Below are 20,532 nucleotides of genomic sequence, written 5' to 3'. Positions count from 1 at the left end.
TTAAAACAACCATCTGTTCTTAGATCTGTTTTTATGTCATGACCATAAACTATTTTTTCATTTACATAATAAAAAAAAATGTCATCATGTAGAAGAAAATCCATGCATTTGATATTTTTTCCTAATTTTAGAACCTAAAAAATAAACAAATGGCAAAACCCTCCTAAAGCATAACCAAACTAACTAACATTAGAAGTTGTGTTTTATTAGAAGGTCATGAAACAGTTGCAGCTACAGACCTATTTCATCTGGCTGGATTCAGAACAGCTCTTTGTATTTGGAAGGTTGCAGACCTTTGTTCTAAGCATAAGCGTCGTTAGACCTATTTAAGGGTGGCTTCAGTCATCCTTTCTTTGGCATTAGCCACCCTATAATTATTTTGCGATTTAAAAAAAAATATTTTTTTTTCTGTATTTATTTTTTCCTCATATTTTCCCAAAACAAATGCAGTAAAGCACCGAATAAAAGCCATAAAGAAGACAAGTTAATCTGAACAAACAGACAACGCCTTAGCAGGTGCACTGAAAAAATTTCGGCGCGCGCTATGCAATATCTTCTAGGGGCTGAGCCACCCTTGTCTCTTAAACCTAGAGACGCCCCTGGTTCTAAGCTCTACATATCTAGAACAAATGCTTTCAAAGTAAAGGCTCTAAATCTAGGTTTAGTGATGGACTCAGACCTGAACCTTCAGGCTCGTAGAGACAGGAACACAGCAGACCTTCATCACCTGAAGAACATCTCCAGGATTAAAGGACTAATTTTGAAAAACTACTTCCTGCTTCTTTCATCTTTAGTAAAATTGATCCCTGCAGGAGAACTTCCACAGGTCTGCCTAGAAAGTAGATCAGATACTGCTGCCTGCGTCCTCACTAGAACTTTAGAAAGTAGATCAGAGCTGCAGCTGATCCAGATGCTGCTGCCTGCGTCCTCACTAGAACTATAGAAAGTAGATCAGAGCTGCAGCTGATCCAGATGCTGCTGCCTGCATCCTCACTAGAACTATAGAAAGTAGATCAGAGCTGCAGCTGATCCAGATGCTGCTGCCTGCATCCTCACTAGAACTATAGAAAGTAGATCAGAGCTGCAGCTGATCCAGATGCTGCTGCTGTATCCTCACTAGAACTATAGAAAGTAGATCAGACAGCTGCAGCTGATCCAGATGCTGCTGCCTGCGTCCTCACTAGAACTATAGAAAGTAGATCAGACAGCTGCAGCTGATCCAGATGCTGCTGCCTGCGTCCTCACTAGAACTATAGAAAGTAGATCAGAGCTGCAGCTGATCCACATGCTGCCTGCATCCTCACTAGAACTATAGAATGTAGATTAGACAGCTGCAGCTGATCCAGATGCTGCTGCCTGCGTCCTCACTAGAACTATAGAAAGTAGATCAGAGCTGCAGCTGATCCACATGCTGCCTGCATCCTCACTAGAACTATAGAAAGTAGATCAGAGCTGCAGTTGATCCACATGCTGCCTGCATCCTCACTAGAACTATAGAAAGTAGATCAGACAGCTGAAGCTGATCCAGATGCTGCTGCCTGCATCCTCACCAGAACTATAGAAAGTAGAATAGACAACTGCAGCTGATCCACATGCTGCCTGCATCCTCACTAGAACTATAGAAAGTAGATCAGAGCTGCAGCTGATCCAGATGCTGCTGCCTGCGTCCTCACTAGAACTATAGAAAGTAGATCAGACAGCTGAAGCTGATCCAGATGCTGCTGCCTGCATCCTCACCAGAACTATAGAAAGTAGAATAGACAACTGCAGCTGATCCACATGCTGCCTGCATCCTCACTAGAACTATAGAAAGTAGATCAGAGCTGCAGCTGATCCAGATGCTGCTGCCTGCATCCTCACTAGAACTATAGAAAGTAGATCAGAGCTGCAGCTGATCCAGATGCTGCTGCCTGCATCCTCACCAGAACTATAGAAAGTAGAATAGACAACTGCAGCTGATCCACATGCTGCCTGCATCCTCACTAGAACTTTAGAAAGTAGATCAGAGCTGCAGCTGATCCAGATGCTGCTGCCTGCGTCCTCACTAGAACTATAGAAAGTAGATCAGACAGCTGAAGCTGATCCAGATGCTGCTGCCTGCGTCCTCACTAGAACTATAGAAAGTAGATCAGACAGCTGCAGCTGATCCAGATGCTGCTGCCTGCGTCCTCACTAGAACTATAGAAAGTAGATCAGACAGCTGAAGCTGATCCAGATGCTGCTGCCTGCGTCCTCACTAGAACTATAGAAAGTAGATCAGAGCTGCAGCTGATCCAGATGCGGCTGCCTGCATCCTCACTAGAACTATAGAAAGTAGATCAGAGCTGCAGCTGATCCAGATGCTGCTGCCTGCATCCTCACTAGAACTATAGAAAGTAGATCAGAGCTGCAGCTGATCCAGATGCTGCTGCTGCATCCTCACTAGAACTATAGAAAGTAGATCAGACAGCTGCAGCTGATCCAGATGCTGCTGCCTGCGTCCTCACTAGAACTATAGAAAGTAGATCAGAGCTGCAGCTGATCCACATGCTGCCTGCATCCTCACTAGAACTATAGAAAGTAGATCAGACAGCTGCAGCTGATCCAGATGCTGCTGCCTACATCCTCACTAGAACTATAGAAAGTAGATCAGAGCTGCAGCTGATCCAGATGCTGCTGCCTGCATCCTCACTAGAACTATAGAAAGTAGATCAGAGCTGCAGCTGATCCAGATGCTGCTGCTGCATCCTCACTAGAACTATAGAAAGTAGATCAGACAGCTGCAGCTGATCCAGATGCTGCTGCCTGTGTCCTCACTAGAACTATAGAAAGTAGATCAGAGCTGCAGCTGATCCACATGCTGCCTGCATCCTCACTAGAACTATAGAAAGTAGATCAGACAGCTGCAGCTGATCCAGATGCTGCTGCCTGCGTCCTCACTAGAACTATAGAAAGTAGATCAGAGCTGCAGCTGATCCACATGCTGCCTGCATCCTCACTAGAACTATAGAAAGTAGATCAGACAGCTGCAGCTGATCCAGATGCTGCTGCCTGTGTCCTCACTAGAACTATAGAAAGTAGATCAGAGCTGCAGTTGATCCACATGCTGCCTGCATCCTCACTAGAACTATAGAAAGTAGATCAGACAGCTGAAGCTGATCCAGCTGTAAATTGTCTCATTCGATTGGCAAAATATATCTTTTGCCTCCTCAATTCAAGAACAAATTCACTTATTTTAAGAAAAAATTACTTACCTAGATTTCGATTTTTTCCAGTGGGTTCTGATAGATTCAAATGGATCCATGATCACCGGTATGTGATACGCTGGTCTGACAGCAGAAATGAGAAATCTCCCCACATCATGACACCTCGGCATCAGAGGCATCGAGTAACAAAGGATAAATATTTTACTGAAGTAGAAATGTTGGCTTTCTAGACTTTACTGGAGTCATTATTTTCTAGACAACTTTTTCCTTCTACTCCTTACCAAAAAAAACAACAACAAAAAAAACGTGTTAGTTTTGTTTCATTTAAGCTCATTTTTATTATGGCCTGTTGGTAAAATAAATAAAACCATCAAATTAATTTGTTTCATCCAGACAATTAATTTATTTGTGGTTGGACTCGGTGCTGCCCCAACTTGTTGTTCACCACATACCAAAATAAATAGTTTTTAAAGATTATGCAGATTAAGTTAAATTTGACACCATTAGTTATAAAACTAAGAAAATGAAATCTAAGGAAGTTATCATCCAGATTTGTAGACAAATGTTCCTTTTATAGGGTAGAGCAGTAAAGCCTCTCTCCTGAACAGTTTTTACTGCATTACTTTTATACTATACAGTAGTAGCCATTCAAAAATTCCCCACTTTCCTTGATGGGCTGTTCCTCTACAACTCCTTTCATGATTTGTGGACATTAAGATCTAAAGAGAAGTGGAATCTCCTGGTCAGACCCTGTAATTCAGTGAAAGGCCGGAGTCAGAGGAAAAAATACGCCCGCCCAGGTGAAGACCAGAGGCTGGAGGGGATTTTGTTGCCATTGGGCTGGCTTTTGACTGCGAAGGGTCTTTTTGAATGGCTGCTATTGTACTTATAGTATATTATACTTTTATAGCCAATAAGCTTTAGCTCTTTTTACACCTCAGCCTCTCAGACCAACCAGCGCTGGACCATATAGGGAAGCTCTGATCCTCAGAGAAAGGCTCCAAAACCAACAGTTCCCTTCTTTATTTTAAAATTACCGCCTGTTCTCTGAACTCATAACAAGGTCACTCCCCTTTAATGAGGGATTTGGTTCCCCAGCACTGGGCTGCCGGTTCTGGACGTGAACGATGCGTCATGTAGTGACAGAAGTTCCCCGATCATGTTGGAGGGAATTATTAGAGCTGGGAGGCAGCAGTGTTTTCATACTGATGGTTATAGTAGCAGCTCTCTGGTGCCTCCTTCACGCTCTGGCTCAGTTACGTAGATGTTCTATAAGGAGCAGAGAACCTCTGGAGCCATGTCTTCTCCAGTTGATCTTTCTACTCGGCCTCTTTGCTCTAATAAGGTGGTGAAAGAGGTTTTTCTCCTCTGTGATGCTCCCCTGCCTTTCAGTTCATTATTCTGAACACTAGAGGGAGCTGGAGGAGACCAAACCAGTTCCACTGCAGTTTTCTAAACTTCAGGAACATTTTAAAGCAAAAAAAAAAAAAAGACAATAAAACAAATGTAGCTACATATTCCCATGGTAATAAATACTTGGTTCTATCTAAGTGCTCTGGATCTAGATTTCTGATGTGTTTAAACTTCATAAAGCTCCAATTAGATCAACTATTACTGCTGATTGAACCGCCATTCTGTCCTCAGTGAAACCAGGAGAAAACCAGGATCCACTCAGAGGATCGTTTTACTACAGGAACCAAACAGGCTCATTTTCCTGAAAAGTTCTGGAGTCAAAACTGGATTCTTAGCTCAGGTTCTGTTATTTTTTTATTTTTACATGTCAGCAAACAATACAATGTGCAAATGTATGGAGAGAGTCTGATGAGTTCTGCCAAAGCCGGAGAACTGGCTGCAGTCACTGAGGGGGTCCAGCTGGAACTGGTTCTGGTCCATGTTGTTTGGGTTCAGCTCAGTGCCGTGGCTGTGACCCTCTGGAGCCCGCTGCCAGATGAGCCGCTTTGGTTCTGGTTTCCTCTGTAAGCAGCAGAATCCGTCTCTGTCAGTTTGTTACCAGGACCAGAACCGACCAGTCAGTCTCCCTCTGACTGGGAGCCGTGAAACCAGCGGACCTTCAGGTGCTGCCGGGCCCGGGTGAGCAGGACCAGGCCTGGAGGGCCCAGGTGAGCAGGACCAGGCCTGCTGCACTGGATGAAAACGGTTAGTGGAAAAAACTTTTTAGGCTATAAGTTTATTAAAACTAGTGTGAAATTAGCTGGAGGAGCTCAGACTGGCTGGACAGCTCCTGCAGCATCATCACTCAGTCCATGGCGATGTTCTGACCTCCCTCCCATCCAGCTGGTCTCTACTGGTTCTGTGACTGTCGTCCTTCTCCCAGTATAACCCAGTAAGCTGGTGTTAAATTGAAAGCAAGGCTTGCTGCAGGTCAGGAGCGAGCAACGCCTTCTCTGTGACGGCCATGTTGGCTCTGGGTAAAGTCACCATGGTGACGTCATAACAGAACAATTCACAAACAACCAGACACACACAGCTCTGCAGTCCGTATAGCAGTCAGACGGCGGCGGCGCTCTGATCGGCTGCTTCCCTCCTCCAGCAGCGCCGATCCTTCCATCAGTCTTGGCTGTGCAGCTCCTGCAACAGTGAGGTGATATCAGCCTGATATGCTCCAAACCTCAGGGGTCAGGAAGGTCAGAGGTATCCACGGTAACCTGCAATGGATACGTGGAGAGACGGTTAATGGGCCTTCAGAGTGAAGACACTGCAGCAGAACCAGAGGAGACGCTCACCTTGATGAAGATGGTGTCGTCTTTGATGTAGCTGCCCGTCTCGAGGACACTCTGAGCCACAAACAGAGGGCAGCCCGAGGCGATGTTCATCTCCGCTGTGGGACGCCTGAAGCTGCTGCTGTGAGGATCAGGCTTGAAGGCATCACCCAGATGTTTCCTGGAAGGACCCTGGTCCATCAGCATCAGAGTGACCTGAGAGAGACACAGAAATCAGCAGGAGAACAGAACCACAGGCTGGGTTCTGGTTAGCAGTCTGCTGGAAAACATGTTCACTCATAAAGAAACTTGAGTCAGGGAAGGTCAGAGGTCAGGGAAGGTCAGGTTAGAGAAGGTCAGGGAAGGTCAGAGAAGGTCAGGTTAGAGAAGGTCAGAGGTCAGGGAAGGTCAGAGGTCAGAGAAGGTCAGGTTAGAGAAAGTCAGAGGTCAGGGAAGGTTAGGGAAGGTCAGACAAGGTCAGATTAGGGAAGGTCAGGTTAGAGAACAGAGGTCAGGGAAGGTACGAGGTCAGAGAAGGTCAGGTTAGAGAAGGTCAAAGGTCAGAGAAGGTCAGATTAGGGAAGGTCAGGTTAGAGAAGGTCAAAGGTCAGGGAAGGTCAGAGGTCAGATTAGGGAAGGTCAGGTTAGAGAAGGTCAGAGGTCAGGGAAGGTCAGAGGTCAGACAAGGTCAGAGAAGGACAGGTTAGAGAAGGTCAGAGAAGGCCACAAAGGTTACTTCTATTTTATTTCCCTTTGTGATTTTTTAGAATTTAAATTCTTAGAGAATTTTCTGAACCAGCAGAAGCTGCCATCAGAGCTTCATAGAGGACAAACAACAGCGATGGAGACAGACGCTACCTTCTGTTTGAAGGGCCAGGGCAGCAGGGCGTCGTACTCGCCCTTCATCACCACAAAGAACAGCGACAGGTGCGTCCCCTTGCCCATGCCGTCTCCGTTCAGGTAAACCCGAGCGCACATCTTGTATCCAAAGTATCCGGTATAAAATGGCTGCGAGTAAAGAGACAGCGTCTTCCCCGCCACCGCTTCCTGTTTCCGCCTCTTGTAGTCCCGGATCTTCCATATTAGGGTTCCGTTGTAGCTGGCCGTCTCCAGTACCTGGAACCTCAAGTCCATGTCGGCCAGGCGGATTTCGTGGACGCTCAGCATGTCGTCATGGCGACTGAGCTGAGTTTCCAAAGATGCTGCAACCAGGAGAAATTCACGGTCAGATCAACGGGAGGAACACTTCCGTTGGTCATTGAACCCAGAACAGGAACTGACCCAGAGTGTGGCTCGACCCCGACCCGCTCCGCCCCCCCTGCTCCAAGGCGGTGAGCCTGGTCCGGACGTTCTCCACCGTTCCTCGTAGGGTCTCCACCTCTTCTCTCAGCACACGAAGTGAGCGCAGCTCCAGCTCCAACTCCAGCAGCTTCTCTGAGTGGGAGCTCATCAGTTTCTATGGAAACAGAGAATAGGACAGTCTGAGGCCTTCAGGTCCAAGTCAATGTTCAGGCACATCCATATGGGCCCTTCTGTCACATTCAACACTCCAAGCCATTTAGGACCGCAGCAATTAACCATCTAATCTATAATCCAATGACTAGAACTATGTCTCCGTTCATTCATCTACGGAAGCCTTTTGGGACCAGGTTTGGACTTACAACTTCTGACAATTTGCTTCAAACATCTAATTATATAATAAAATAATAATTTAAAATCCTGACAGTTTCTTTGTAGAAATTGCAGCTACCGGTAATTCTTAATGCTATTTGACCCTCTGGGGAATTCATTTTTTAAATCCTGGTCTACCTTCCATCCTTTTGTTCTGCATTGAAAACAATTTAACCCTCTGGTTCTGGTTCTGGTTCCAGCTGTTTCATGATGCATTTCTACCGTTGGACTTTAGACCTTGGTGGGACCAATCCTGATGGACAGCTGTAGCTACCAGATCTGCTGGCGTCCTGCTTCCTGCCAGTGATGTTACGCTACATGATTGGCTGAACGTTGCCATATGATGATAAACATTGTGGTTGCCCAGACAACGATAATAACATAAAGCAGTGTCATTGTGCCGAGTCGGGAGCATCTGTAGTGTTAGCGTGTCTAATGACGGATGAAGTTTTTACCTGATCGATAACAAAACTAAAAAATAAATCTGTTTCTGTTGAACAAAGTAACTGATAGACCATGATAGCAAATAAAGGTAATAATATGTTGAGACTCCAGAAGAGATTTGATCCTTAAGAAACGGGAGCAATACAGTTTGTTCGAGAAGAGTTGCCATATAATGATGTCATAAGAAGGGGCGGGGCCCCAAGCAGATCTGGTGCCTATGCTGGACTCAGGCTGCTGGATAACAGTTTAAAGAACGTTCCTCTCTCAGGTTCTTTCTCTGCAGCCGTTGTTGAACTCATTATTTTGGATTTAATATTGAATACATTCAAGCATTCCTGTCACATCCTGCACCTCCATCACTGATATTAAAACATGACCATCAGGCCTCATTAAGCGTCTGCTCCACACGCTAACTGAAAACAGGCTTCATAAACACATAAATACTTTTACATTTTACATTTCTAGGACTTCTTGGAACGTCTACAGTCTATAAAGGCGTCTGATCTAACGCTACGTTCACACCTAAACCAGCAGAGGCAGCAAAAGCAACTAGTTTACATGTAAAGTCAATGGTTGACGACCATCAAAGTGCAGCAAAAGGTCCTGCAGCGCGTTTAGAGCAGCAGGAGAATCGCCTCAGGAGCTTCTGAGCATCTGACACACTGCGAGAGCAGCAGCTGCTGGACGCGCCACATCAACCGATGAGAGAAGCTGATCTGGGGGCTGGCAGGGAGTCAGACACAGCACTGCTGATGCAGAGCGCTATAATCACTCCTCCGAAACAGTTTATTAACGCCTAAATTTACTTAAAATGTAGAAACCTGCCGGCAGAACAAGTTCGCTTTTATTATCCTGCTGCCTACAGTTTGTAGCACATACCTGGAAAAAAGCAAACATCTACTTCCAGCCGCCACCAACAGTAGGGAAAACCCCCAAGAGGCGAGCGGGCCTGAGGCAGCTGCAGAACTGGGTTCCTAGTAAGAACGCTCCGCTGGCAAATATAGCTGCCATTGTTCCAGGCGAAGAAAGGATAGGGTAGTTCCGCCCAACGCGCATCAGACCCACAGTTCCACCGCGCAGCTAGAGCAGCAAAGATGCTTCAGACGTGGGTCAGAACTAAACTGGTACAAGCATCAAAAATGAAGCAGCACGGGCGTTTTAGCTGCTTCTGCTGGATGCAGTCTGAACGTAGCATAAGTTACTAGAATCTGTTCATTTGGTTTAAGATCAACAAACTCAAGCAATAATTTTTCTGTTTAAGGTTTTTATTTCTCTTCCTATTTTGTCTCAACTTTTTGTTAAAGAGCATCACAGAGGAGGGAAACCTGAGCAGGGTGCTGTGGTCCATGCTAAAACAGTCTGGAGACACCGTCTCCATGGTGATGCATGGCAGTGGCAGCATCATGTTATGGAGATGCTTTTCTTCAGATGTGTTGTGGTACCTGCATGTTGGCCAGCTTCTGCTCCATCTGCCGGTTCTTCTCCCGCAGCTCTTCGTTCTGGTTCTCCAGCTCAGACAGTCGGCTGCTGAGCGCAGGAAGCACCTTACAGCGCTCCATCAGCTCCTCCTTCACGTTCTCCACCTGTCATCACAGACAGGATTCAGTCTAACGCCGTTCAACCCAAACCTGCTGGGTGTGGTACGTATGGTCACTATGGTTACCTTGTTCTCTAATAAGCAGTTCCCTTTCACCATCATTCTCAGGTGCTCAGCTACGAAGGTGGAGTCGTGCTGCCTCATGTCTTGATTTAGGCCCTAAAACAGCAAACAGTCCATCAGCAGAGCAGAAGATGAGGCTGAAGAATTACAGACCAGAAAGAAAAGAGGAGGGGGTGGCAGTAGTGGGGGGGGGGGGTCACCTTGAAGGTGCAGCCGTAGCGGTGGAACAGGCAGCTGACCTGGGCTTTGGGACAGTCATGCTGGTGGCTTGTGAGCTGAAAGAAGAAAAAGATTCAGAAGATCAGTTCAACAGCAGGTCAGGATGTCGGCGGTGGGGGGGTGTGGGTGGGGGGGTTGGGGGGGGGGTCAGTACCTCACTTCGGGGCAGGGAAGAGAAGGAGCAGTGGTTGGGACAAGACACAGGAAACGAGGGACACACCGTCTCTTTGTGTTTCTGAAAACAATTTCACAAAATGTTTAATCCAGGACAGTTAAACCCAGGACAGTTTAATCCAGGACAGTTTAATTCAGGACGGTTTAATCCAGGACGGTTTAACCCTGGATGGTTTAACCCAGGACAGTTTAACCCAGGACAGTTTAATCCAGGACAGTTTAATCCAGGACAGTTTAACCCAGGACAGTTTAATCCAGGACAGTTTAATCCAGGACAATTTAATCCAGGACAGTTTATTTCAGGAGAGTTTAACCCAGGACAGTTTAACCCAGGACAGTTTAATCTAGGACAGTTTAATCCAGGACAGTTTAACCCAGGACAGTTTAATCCAGGACAGTTTAACCCAGGACAGTTTAATCCAGGACAGTTTAACCCAGGACAGTTTAATCCAGGACAGTTTAACCCAGGACAGTTTAATCCAGGACAGTTTAATCCAGGACAGTTTAACCCAGGACAGTTTAATCCAGGACAGTTTAACCCAGGACAGTTTAATCCAGGACAGTTTAACCCAGGACAGTTAAACCCAGGACAATTTAATCCAGGACAATTTAATTCAGGACAATTTAATCCAGGACAGTTTATTTCAGGAGAGTTTAACCCAGGACAGTTTAACCCAGGACAGTTTAATCCAGGACAGTTTAATCCAGGACAGTTTAATCCAGGACAGTTTAACCCAGGACAGTTTTATCCAGGACAGTTTAACCCAGGACAGTTTAACCCAGGACAGTTTAACCCAGGACAGTTTAATCCAGAACAGTTTAATCCAGGACAGTTTAACCCAGGACAGTTTAACACAGGACAGTTTAATCCAGGACAGTTTAACCCAGGACAGTTTATTTCAGGAGAGTTTAACCCAGGACAGTTTAATCCAGGATACTTTAACCCAGGACACTTTAATCCATGACAGTTTAAGACAACAATGGAAAAACTACACATAAAGAAAAAAAAGTGAGAAAATAAATGAGAACAAGCAGCAGACAGCTGCAGTTCTGTGTTTTGGCCACTGGTGGCAGCATTGTTAGAAAACTTCCATGTTTCTTTTTAACCATAAATGGAAAACGTTTTACTTTATATAGATTTCTCCTGCTGTAGAATATAGAGTCATGACTGTGATATTTTTCTGTTAACCCCTGGATTGTTTCAATATTCTGAATCATGGTTCAGCCCTAGACGGGAACGACTAAAGACACATGGTCCACTGGGATATTTACATTAATGACTGCGGGTTCTACAAAGTTTTGACCCAGTTAGCGTCACAGAACCGACCCGGCGCCTTACCGGGAGGTCCGTCAGAGGCATCTTGGTCCCGCAGAACTCACAGGTGCTCTCTCTGTGTTTACACTTCCAGGCCAGGTGCTCAGGTATCTCCTTCCTCATCACCCTCTCCTTGCATTTCCCCAGCGGACAGGGGACCTCGAAGAACGGACACACATTCAGGTGGTCCTGCAGACAGAGGAGGCACAGGCGGTGAGAGCTATGCATGCTGGTCTTTCTGGGGGCGGGATGCTGGGACTGAAAGACTCACAGGAATCTGCTGCAGACTCATTTGCTCCTGGCAGCCATTAGCTTTACTCCGACAGTAGACTTTCAGCGCCATAATCTCTCGATGACAACATACGTCTCTAAAGATCTGAGAGGAACCAAGGAAAGGGCAGAAGTTAACCAGACCCGCTCACCAACCGGGACAGCACGGCCCTGCTGAGCTGCTCACCTTGTCTTTGAACAGAGGCTCCATGTCGGCGGGACACACCGGGTTCGGGTGACTGCAGGAGGACAGAGGACAGCGTTAGGACGCAGCAGATTGAGGGAGGTAACAGGCCAGCAGCTGCTGTCTAACAATCTCTCCAAGTGTCGACGAGACCGGATGGTTCTGAATGAATCACTTAGCACCTCATTAAGTCTGATTAGCTTCATTCAGGTGTGCGGAGGGAGAGCAGGACTAACAGGCTGCTGGATGTCAGCAGAGAGCGGATCAGGTCCACCGGAGGAACGTCAGGCTCACCTGAGGATGTCGCTGATGCAGCTCTGACAGAAGCGGTGTCCACACTCAGTCTGGCGGGGCTCACACAGGACCCGCCTGCACGCCTCGCAGCAGTATTTGGCCTCTGGCTTCTCCACGAAGTGATCCCTGAATCCCCCATGGAGAGGCTGGAAGCCTGCAGGAGCAGCTGGGCCAAGCCAAAGGAAAACACGTTAAAAACTAAAAACCCAGCAGCGGTGGAGCATGGAGAGATTGTTCAGAGATTTACTTTGCTCGCATGGAATCCAGGGATTGGCTGAGCGGTGGGACGGTGGCGTGATGGCGAGGCTGGAGGAGAGCGGAGCGACGAGTGAAGGCGCCACCTGCTGCAGGGGGATCTGCACTTCCCTCCCATTAGCACTTCTCCCTGATGACATGACCTGAGGAGGCTGAGCACAGCGACAGAGCCGTTAGCTCCACTGATGGAACCGTGATCAACGCTCCAGTCTGTGGTCAGAGCAGATTACAGATACGGATAGAAATATCACGTGTAGAGCTGCTGCTTATTCACTGATCCGTCAATTATTTTTTTAATTAATTGATTAATAATCGGATAGCCAAAGGTTCCTTTTTACAAAATGAAACCAGGTGAAACTAAAACTTTTCCACTTGAGGAGTTCTGGATAGAGCAGATTGACAGAAGAAAAACTCTTTTCATCTTAAATGCAAAATGTTTACATATTTTCTTCCAATTTTTAATAGAATTCCTGCTCTAAGCGGGTCGCTCTGTCAGCTTAAGGCATGATTTACAGACTCTATACTCCAGTTAACGAATAACTGATTACTAAATTAGTTGACGATTATTTTAATAATTGATTAATCCGATAAATTCCACCCTAATCAGATATGGTTTTTAATTAGGTCTCTTATTCCTTGAAGTGTTTTACTAAGATAACGAGCTGATTAGCAAACAGCTCTCTGATTTCTGTCTGGTCAAATCAGACGTCTGCAGCGTAGATTCACACAGTCAGATTACTTCAGAATGACCCGTTCTAATCTATGTTCCATTTCATCAAAGACAGTAAAAAATAATCCCAGAGGAAACTCTGCGCTGCTATGATACTAACATTCAGGAGCAGATCAAGAAAGTCGTGGTGGCTGGTGGAGGCTGTGAGGACGGTGGAAACGCAGCTTAAAGATAAATCTAGGAGTGGATCTTTAATGAGAAAAGATTTAAATGAGTCATTTTTATAACACACACAGATTAAACACGCTTTCTAAACAGCAGACTTGGTAGAAAACAACTTTATTAGAGGAAGAGGAGATGTTCAAGGTGTTCACTGGCTGAGGTCCAGCAAGTCACCGCATGAACTCCACCATTTAACTGGTCGTCTTTAATCCTGTTAAAAATGATAAAAACAGAGCAGCGGCTCCAAGATGACTGTAGTCCTGTTAAAATACACAACAATAACCCCACAAAACACGCAGAACCTGGAGACACCGCAGAGGAAAGCAATGAATTAGCCCTCAAAGCTGATGCTGCTTTACAGGCCACCGGTTGCCATGGTAACTGTCAGCTGTCAAGAGCAGCATAAATTAAACGGCAATCAGTGTCTGGAGAAAAAAAAAACAGAATCCACAGAATAAAGGAAACAACATTGTTAGAATAAAAGCTAAAAGTTGTCTGTTGGTTTATTTTGGGATTTCTAAGGGATACCTGCTGCTCTGGAGGCTTTCTGATCTTTGCTTTGTTGATTTCTTTTTATGTTTTCTGTTCTTCTTTTCTCATCCAGGTGTGGAGGCAGACTTTTAGGAGTTACTGCAGATCTGTGTCTATTTTTGCTGTTTTATTTTCTCTTTTTTTATTCATTCTTTCATTGCTCGATATCTTTCCTTACTTTTCATCCCAGGGCTCGATGTTAACCATTGGCCCGATCGCCCGGGGCAAGTAGTCATTTATGTGCAATGAAATTTGTATTCTCCCGACAATAAAAACAAAAAAAGACAAAGGACAAAAAAAAAATGATCGCAAAAAAAAAAAAAATTAATTTATCACTCGAAATTACTTTAAAATCACCGACATTCGATGAAAACGACCCAGAAGCGTTGCCGGCACCATTTTTGTTTTGTACACATTCTCGTGTGGTTTGGATGAGCCGCATGATTTGAAAAACCTGTGTGATTTTCCGCCAGATGGCGTGATTTTTGTCCGGGAATTGCCGTGAATCAGACATTTTTTTTTACTTTGCAGGCAGTAACACACCCACCACTTATTTTACCCTCCACCCAGATAACCCTAGATTAAAAATTATTTGTCAGGGATTAGGAAAATTGGCATAATTGTATGCCATGCATACAGTGTAAATATGGCTACCATATGGCAGTCTTCTGTACAGTGATGCAGGTCATACATTAAAAAATTTTCATTACATTTTTTTCACTCAGACATTGGAGAGGTGCATTTAAATGTTATAGAGCTAAACATGTTAAATTGGTGACCTGTTATGTTATTATTATTGTCTTGTTGCTGCATTTATTTTATCAGGGGAAACTAATCCTGTTAAAAGTCAGTGAATTCTGAAATTATGTAAGACTGTGGAAACCCTGTATAAAATAACTATGTATAATGATTCTCTAGAAAAGTCACATTATATTAATAGTATCATCTTGTATAAACATACCGTGACTCTAAATTAAAAGTTACTCATTTGTGACATTGACTTCTGTCTTGTGATTTATCTTAAGTTTTTAACCTGTCGAGTTTTTTTTTTTATTTTTAACATTACAATTTATATTTTTCAAAGCACACAACAGTTTAAAGCAAAGTTTAGTTTGAAAAGAATGTGCAGGAAGGATTGAAAAGAATGTTAAAGGAGAATTCCGGTTTTTAAAACTTTTAGCCCATTTTCTGTAGTGTCCAGGATGAAATCGAATGATCGACACCAAAATTTTGACAATTGGTCCTGTCTCTGCTTTTTGGCTCATTTAGAATCCACCCCTGGCTGCTTCAGAATGGCTTCCGTAGTGCATGTCCGATAATGTCCTTAAAACAACCTTAAACGTTCTTTTTTTTAAATATGCTACTCACCGGGTCGTCAGCGCTGTTCAATGACGTTCCAAAAAAAGTTTCGTAAAGAAAAAACGTTCCTGTAGTGTTTTATTTAGCATTTTGTAAATCCCATTGAGTTCTGTTGGAATAGTCAATATTCCCCTGCCACCGGAAACGGAAATGGGGCCTGTTTACACAGTTGTAGTCTTTTCGCTTCACTCTGTGTACTCCGACGTCGAGGTGCTAACGTCTCTGTTAAACACTTTAAAAAACTCTGAAAATGGAATACGAAAGGTGGATTCTTGATTCTCGACGTCGGAGTACACAGAGTGAAGCGAAAAGACTACAACTGTGTAAACAGGCCCCATTTCCGTTTCCGGTGGCAGGGGAATATTGACTATTCCAACAGAATTCAATGGGATTTACAAAATGCTAAATAAAACACTACAGGAACGCTTTTTCTTTACGAAACTTTTTTTGGAACGTCATTGAACAGCGCTGACGACCCGGTGAGTAGCATATTTTAAAAAAAGAACGTTTAAGGTTGTTTTAAGGACATTATCGGACATGCACTATGGAAGCCATTCTGAAGCAGCCAGGGGGGGATTCTGCATGAGCCAAAAAGCAGAGACAGGACCAATTGTCAAAATTTTGGTGTCGATCATTCGATTTCATCCTGGACACTACAGAAAATGGGCTAAAAGTGTTAAAAACCGGAATTCTCCTTTAACATGGTAATGTAGGCTTGAGTTCATTATCTGACGCATGCATATACACACCAGGAACCTGGAAACTTAAAAAATACTGAATTACAAAAAACATTTAAAAAAACAAACATGTTTCATTGATATATATACAAAAATGAATATTAGGAACTATATTTATCAAAAATTATACTGGGCAAGTAAAAATTGTTTCTGGGCAAATGAAATGTGAAAGTCACTTGCCCAAAGGGCAAGTGGTAAAATTCTTTAACGTCAACCCCTGCATCCCCTCCTTCTTACTATCTTCAGTGTGATTTAACTTCCTAAATCCTTTTCAATAAAGTTATGACAGCAGTCCTAATGGTCTGATAATGAGAGAGCGAAGCTGTTGTGCTATCAGCTAGCTGTGGGACATCTATTCCCAGAGCCATACTGGCAAAACGAGACAAAAAAGAAAGAGAAACCCAGGGCTCTGTGTCCTGAACAGCCTGGCAGCTCATGCTGGCTTTTAATGCGTCTGAAATCCTTTATTTTCCATAAACTAAACATTTTTTAGCCGATTAAAATTTGACTTTTTTTCAGTTTAGACGATTTTTAGAGTTCTAGCAAATTAACCAGAACTCTGTGTGTGTGTGTACCTGTCTAGCCCTCAGAGTGAGGACCATTTTTCCAATTTCACCATTAAATTGAGGACCATTTAGGCCTTTAGGCCTAAGGTGTCAATGGTTAGGGTTAGGGTGAGGTATGCATTGGTAATGGTTAGGTTTAGGGCATAGAAAAGATTTTTTAAATGACTGAAACTCAATGGAAGTCAATGGGAGTTAACATATGGTCCTCACTACGATGGTAGAACGTGTGTGTGTGAGTGTGTGTGCTCTCAGTGCACACTTCCTGTCAGGGCTGAACTGTGGGGATGTTAGGGGCTTTTCCATCAATTCCATTAGCAGTACAGTCTGGCTCTGTGAGCGTGACATGGTGGCAAACTGAAAGTCCAACATGACCAAATAAAACCGGAGTATCGCTGGGACGGGTCGCTGCGGTCCCAGCAGGGCGGCGGTGGGAACACACGCCGTTAATCTTTAAATGCTGATATTAATATCTGATTGTTCTGAGTAAGGAAGAGGTGAGCAGTTCACCTTTAGTGATCACACGTCATGACTCAGACGTGTGTTTACAGAAAGAGAAAGTGAAGTGATGCTTCAGAGGGGTTTTCCTGAACCCGGATCAGCTGTTCGTTACCAGAGAAACTGGAGCTGCTGAACGAGGAAATCAGAGCCTGAATCAAAGCTGCTACTCACCGCCGCGTTCTGACGAAACCTTTACTAGAAATCATCTCTGAAGGTTCTTCTGACTGACACGAGTGGTTCTGGAAACGCTGCAGCTTTACTACTGAGTCAGAGAGATACGCCAAAGGTGGGGCAGCCCCACCTTTGGCGTCACCTTTTGGGGGAGGGGGACGAAAAAGTTTTCTTCCTAAGGACTAGAAATAGAACTGAGGGTCTCAGGTCAGGTGGGGGTTCTGCTTCCATCAGAAGATGGAGGAATTATAGAATAATCCTAATTTCTAGAGGATTATCAGCCCAACATGTCCTCCTCAATCTTTATTCCATTCAACTCAAAGCAAAGAGCATCAAAGTCCCCTTTGTGGTGGGGCGTTCAAAGAGGATGGGAATTCTTAATTTCGATGCATTTAAACATTAATCAGGAAGATGATCAGCTATTTAGGCATTAAATTCTTATTAATATCAGATCAGAAAACAGGCCGACTAACCAGCATCACAGCCTCTGATCATTGCTCAGTCCTAGAAAATATTGAGCGATTCCAGAGGTGACCGAACTTTCAGCCCAGATTATTCAGATTAATAAATCCACGCTGTCAGTATTCATCCAGTGAGGTTTTATTTGGCTGATATTCATCCAGAAGTTGATGTACAGCACAGCAGGTTGGATCTTCCTGTAGCGACGCGTCGATCTGGATCTCCTCTGACCAGCAGAACCTCCTGATCGGGTTTCTACCTAAAGCTTTGCTCATTAGAACTCTCCGGACCAGTATGAGATTTGAGCCAATAACCGGACTCTGATTAGGTCTGATTACAGTAGCTGCCATTCAAAATGGCTCTTCCGAGCCAAACGCCAGCTGAATGGCAGCCCACTTCCCTCCTACTCCCAGCCACTGCAGTGACCCCCCCTCTTGCATATTGTTTTACTCTGACTCCCCCCTTTCACTGAGTTACAGGTTCTGACCAGGAGATAACGCTTCTCTTTAGATATTAATGTCCGGAAATCACGACAGCAAGAATATTTTTGTACAAAGATGTTTAAAAAGGAATTGAAGGGGACCAGCCAAGGACCCGCCAAGGACCAGCCAAGGGCGAACCAAAGGCCATCCAAGGCCCAGCCAAAGGCCATTCAAGGACCAGCCAAAGGCCATCCAAGGACCAGCCAAGGCCAAGCCAAAGGCCATCTAAGGACCCACCAAGGACAAGCCAAGGACCAGCCAGTGACCATCCAAGGGCCAGCCAAAGGCCATCCAAGGACCCGCCAAAGGCCATCCAAGGACCAGCCAAGGCCCAGCCAAAGGCCATCTAAGGACCCACCAAGGACAAGCCAAGGACCAGCCAGTGACCATCCAAGGGCCAGCCAAAGGCAAGGACCCGCCAAAGACCAGCCAGTTATCAGCCAAGGGCCAGCCAAAGGCCATCGAAGAATCCGCCAGTGACCAGCCAAAGGCCCGCCAAGGACCAGACAGTGACCAGCCAAGTGCCATCAAAGGACCCGCCAAAGACCAGCCAGTTACCAGCCAAGGGCCAGCCAAAGGCCATCCAAGGACCTGCCAAGGACCCGCCAAAGGCAATCCAAGGACCAGCCAAGGGCCATCAAAGGACCCGCCAAAGACCAACCAGTTATCAGCCAAGGGCCAGCCAAAGGCCATCCAAGGACCCGCCAAGGACAAGCCAAGGACCAGCCAGTGACCATCCAAGGGCCAGCCAAAGGCCATCCACGGACCAGACAGTGACCAGCCAAGGGCCATCAAAGGACCTGCCAAAGACCAGCCAGTTACCAGCCAAGGACCCACCAAGGGCCAGCCAGTGACCAGCCAAGGACCCGCCAAAAAGCCATCCAAGGACCCGCCAAGGACAAGCCAAGGACCCACCAAGGGCCAGCCAGTGACCACCCAAGGACCCGCCAAAAGCCATCCAAGGACCCACCTAGGACAAGCCAAGGATCAGCCAGTGACAAGCCAAGGGCAAGCCAAGGACCAGCCAAGGGCCCATCAAGGACCAGCCAAGAGCCCATCAAGGACCAGCCAAGGGCCATTCAAGGACCCGCCAAGGACCAGCCAGTGATCAGCCAAGGGCCAGCCAAAGAACAGCCAGTGATCAGCCAAGGACCCGCCAAAAGCCATCCAAGGACCCGCCAAGGACAAGCCAAGGACCAGCCACTGACCAGCCAAGGACCCGCCAAAAGCCATCCAAGGACAAGCCAAGGACCAGCCAAGGACCAGCCAGTGATCAGCCAAGGGCCAGCCAAAGACCAGCAAATTGGAGGAATGGCTCCTACTGTACAGACAGATAGGAACTGATGAGCCTTGATCGAGGCAGTCAGTAGATTAAATCTCTCTAATTTTCTTACAGATTGAAAATGGTGGCAGTTTTTCTTCTGGATGCATTTAATGAACGGGGCCAGATGATGGAGCTGCTGTTAGAGGCCCCTCTGGCCCCTCATGCAGCAGGTGACCTAAAGCTGACATTCTCCCTCCCCCCGAGAAGCTTCCAGAGACAGACGCTGTCCAACAGGGAGGACATAGATGAGGACAGGAGATGTCCATCAGAGTCTGTCCCTCACAGGCAGGCAGCGGATGTAAACACACGGACTGCTAATGCTAGCGAGCGGCTAGCCTCTTTAGCTCCGCCGCTCTGCTCGCTTATTACAGGATTCATTCATCAAAGCCTTCGGAACCGAAGCACCCAGAGCCGGGTGTGAACAGCCCGTCCTCCCGCTCCATCCGCCCCATGTTGACCCGGTCTCTCCGTCTGTGTGTGTGCGGTAAACTCACGTCAGCCTCCTCGGCGGATTCACTGCGGATTCAAACCGTCGTCGTTCCGCTGACGCTGCCGTGGAGCCTCCAGGCTTCAGGCGGACTCCTCATGGTCCAGTTCGGCTCAGCGCCGTCCTCGATCCGGATCTCTGCTGTCAGTTCCAGGGAGAAAACTCAGCGGGTCCACCTCAGAGAGCCAGCAGGGAGGCCTGGGCTGATCACACTGGAAACCCCCTCCACTGCTTCCGCTCAGGAAATCCCCCAGTTGCCCGAAAAGGAGCATACCATCAGGGGGCGCAGCTTTCCCGGACACTCCAGGGAGGGACAGGACTGCACCGCTGGGGGGCGCTGTTCACCACCAGGAGCGTCTCTCAGCAGCAGCAGCAGCAGGGCTAAAAGCAGGAACCTGTTAGAAAAATACACATTCATTACATTAACATCAATGTAAGAAAAATACACATTCATTACATTAACATCAATGTAAGAAAAACGGAATATATATTTTTACCTGTTCAGTTTGGGTTCCCTCATACTACTTTCATCTCCTACCAAAGGATTTATTACCCAGTCATACCTGCTAGGAAACAATCAAAACAACCTTTTGGTGGTATCTGATGTTCAAAGTTTAAAATAAATCCTAATTTTT

The 20,532-nt window shown here is 45.9% G+C and overlaps 1 protein-coding gene across 2 annotated transcripts; it reads right to left on the bottom strand.

Annotated features, from left to right (window-relative positions):
- Positions 1-4,934: 4,934 nt before the first annotated feature.
- Positions 4,935-20,174, bottom strand: traf3 (TNF receptor-associated factor 3). 2 transcript variants are annotated; one of them, XM_038300891.1, is made up of 14 exons: positions 19,905-20,174; positions 12,384-12,543; positions 12,137-12,302; positions 11,846-11,897; positions 11,660-11,764; positions 11,413-11,577; positions 10,054-10,134; positions 9,881-9,955; positions 9,684-9,776; positions 9,463-9,603; positions 7,187-7,361; positions 6,764-7,107; positions 5,930-6,121; positions 4,935-5,851 (listed from the first exon to the last, which is right to left on the bottom strand). In XM_038300891.1, the coding sequence occupies exons 2-14, from the start codon at positions 12,529-12,531 to the stop codon at positions 5,816-5,818; spliced, it is 1,773 nt and encodes a 590-aa protein (XP_038156819.1). In that variant the 5' UTR covers positions 12,532-12,543; positions 19,905-20,174; the 3' UTR covers positions 4,935-5,815. The 2 variants fall into 2 exon arrangements, with proteins under 2 accessions (XP_038156819.1, XP_038156820.1); XM_038300892.1 differs by lacking the exon at positions 10,054-10,134.
- Positions 20,175-20,532: the final 358 nt, after the last annotated feature.

Source organism: Cyprinodon tularosa, unplaced genomic scaffold, assembly GCF_016077235.1.
Source record: "Cyprinodon tularosa strain WSP-4 unplaced genomic scaffold, ASM1607723v1 ctg459, whole genome shotgun sequence".
Classification (NCBI taxonomy): domain Eukaryota; kingdom Metazoa; phylum Chordata; class Actinopteri; order Cyprinodontiformes; family Cyprinodontidae; genus Cyprinodon; species Cyprinodon tularosa.
This window is presented reverse-complemented; position numbering and strand designations above follow the sequence as displayed.

Bases quoted from the DNA above. Each gene is read 5' to 3' on its own strand.
- traf3 (XM_038300891.1), bottom strand. From the start codon at position 12,531: ATGTCATCAGGGAGAAGTGCTAATGGGAGGGAAGTGCAGATCCCCCTG. The intron at 11,578-11,659 runs GTGAGTCTTTCA...CTCTGTCTGCAG, and splicing joins TGAGTCTGCAGCAGATTCCT to GACCACCTGAATGTGTGTCC. The intron at 5,852-5,929 runs GTGAGCGTCTCC...TATCCATTGCAG, and splicing joins ACGACACCATCTTCATCAAG to GTTACCGTGGATACCTCTGA.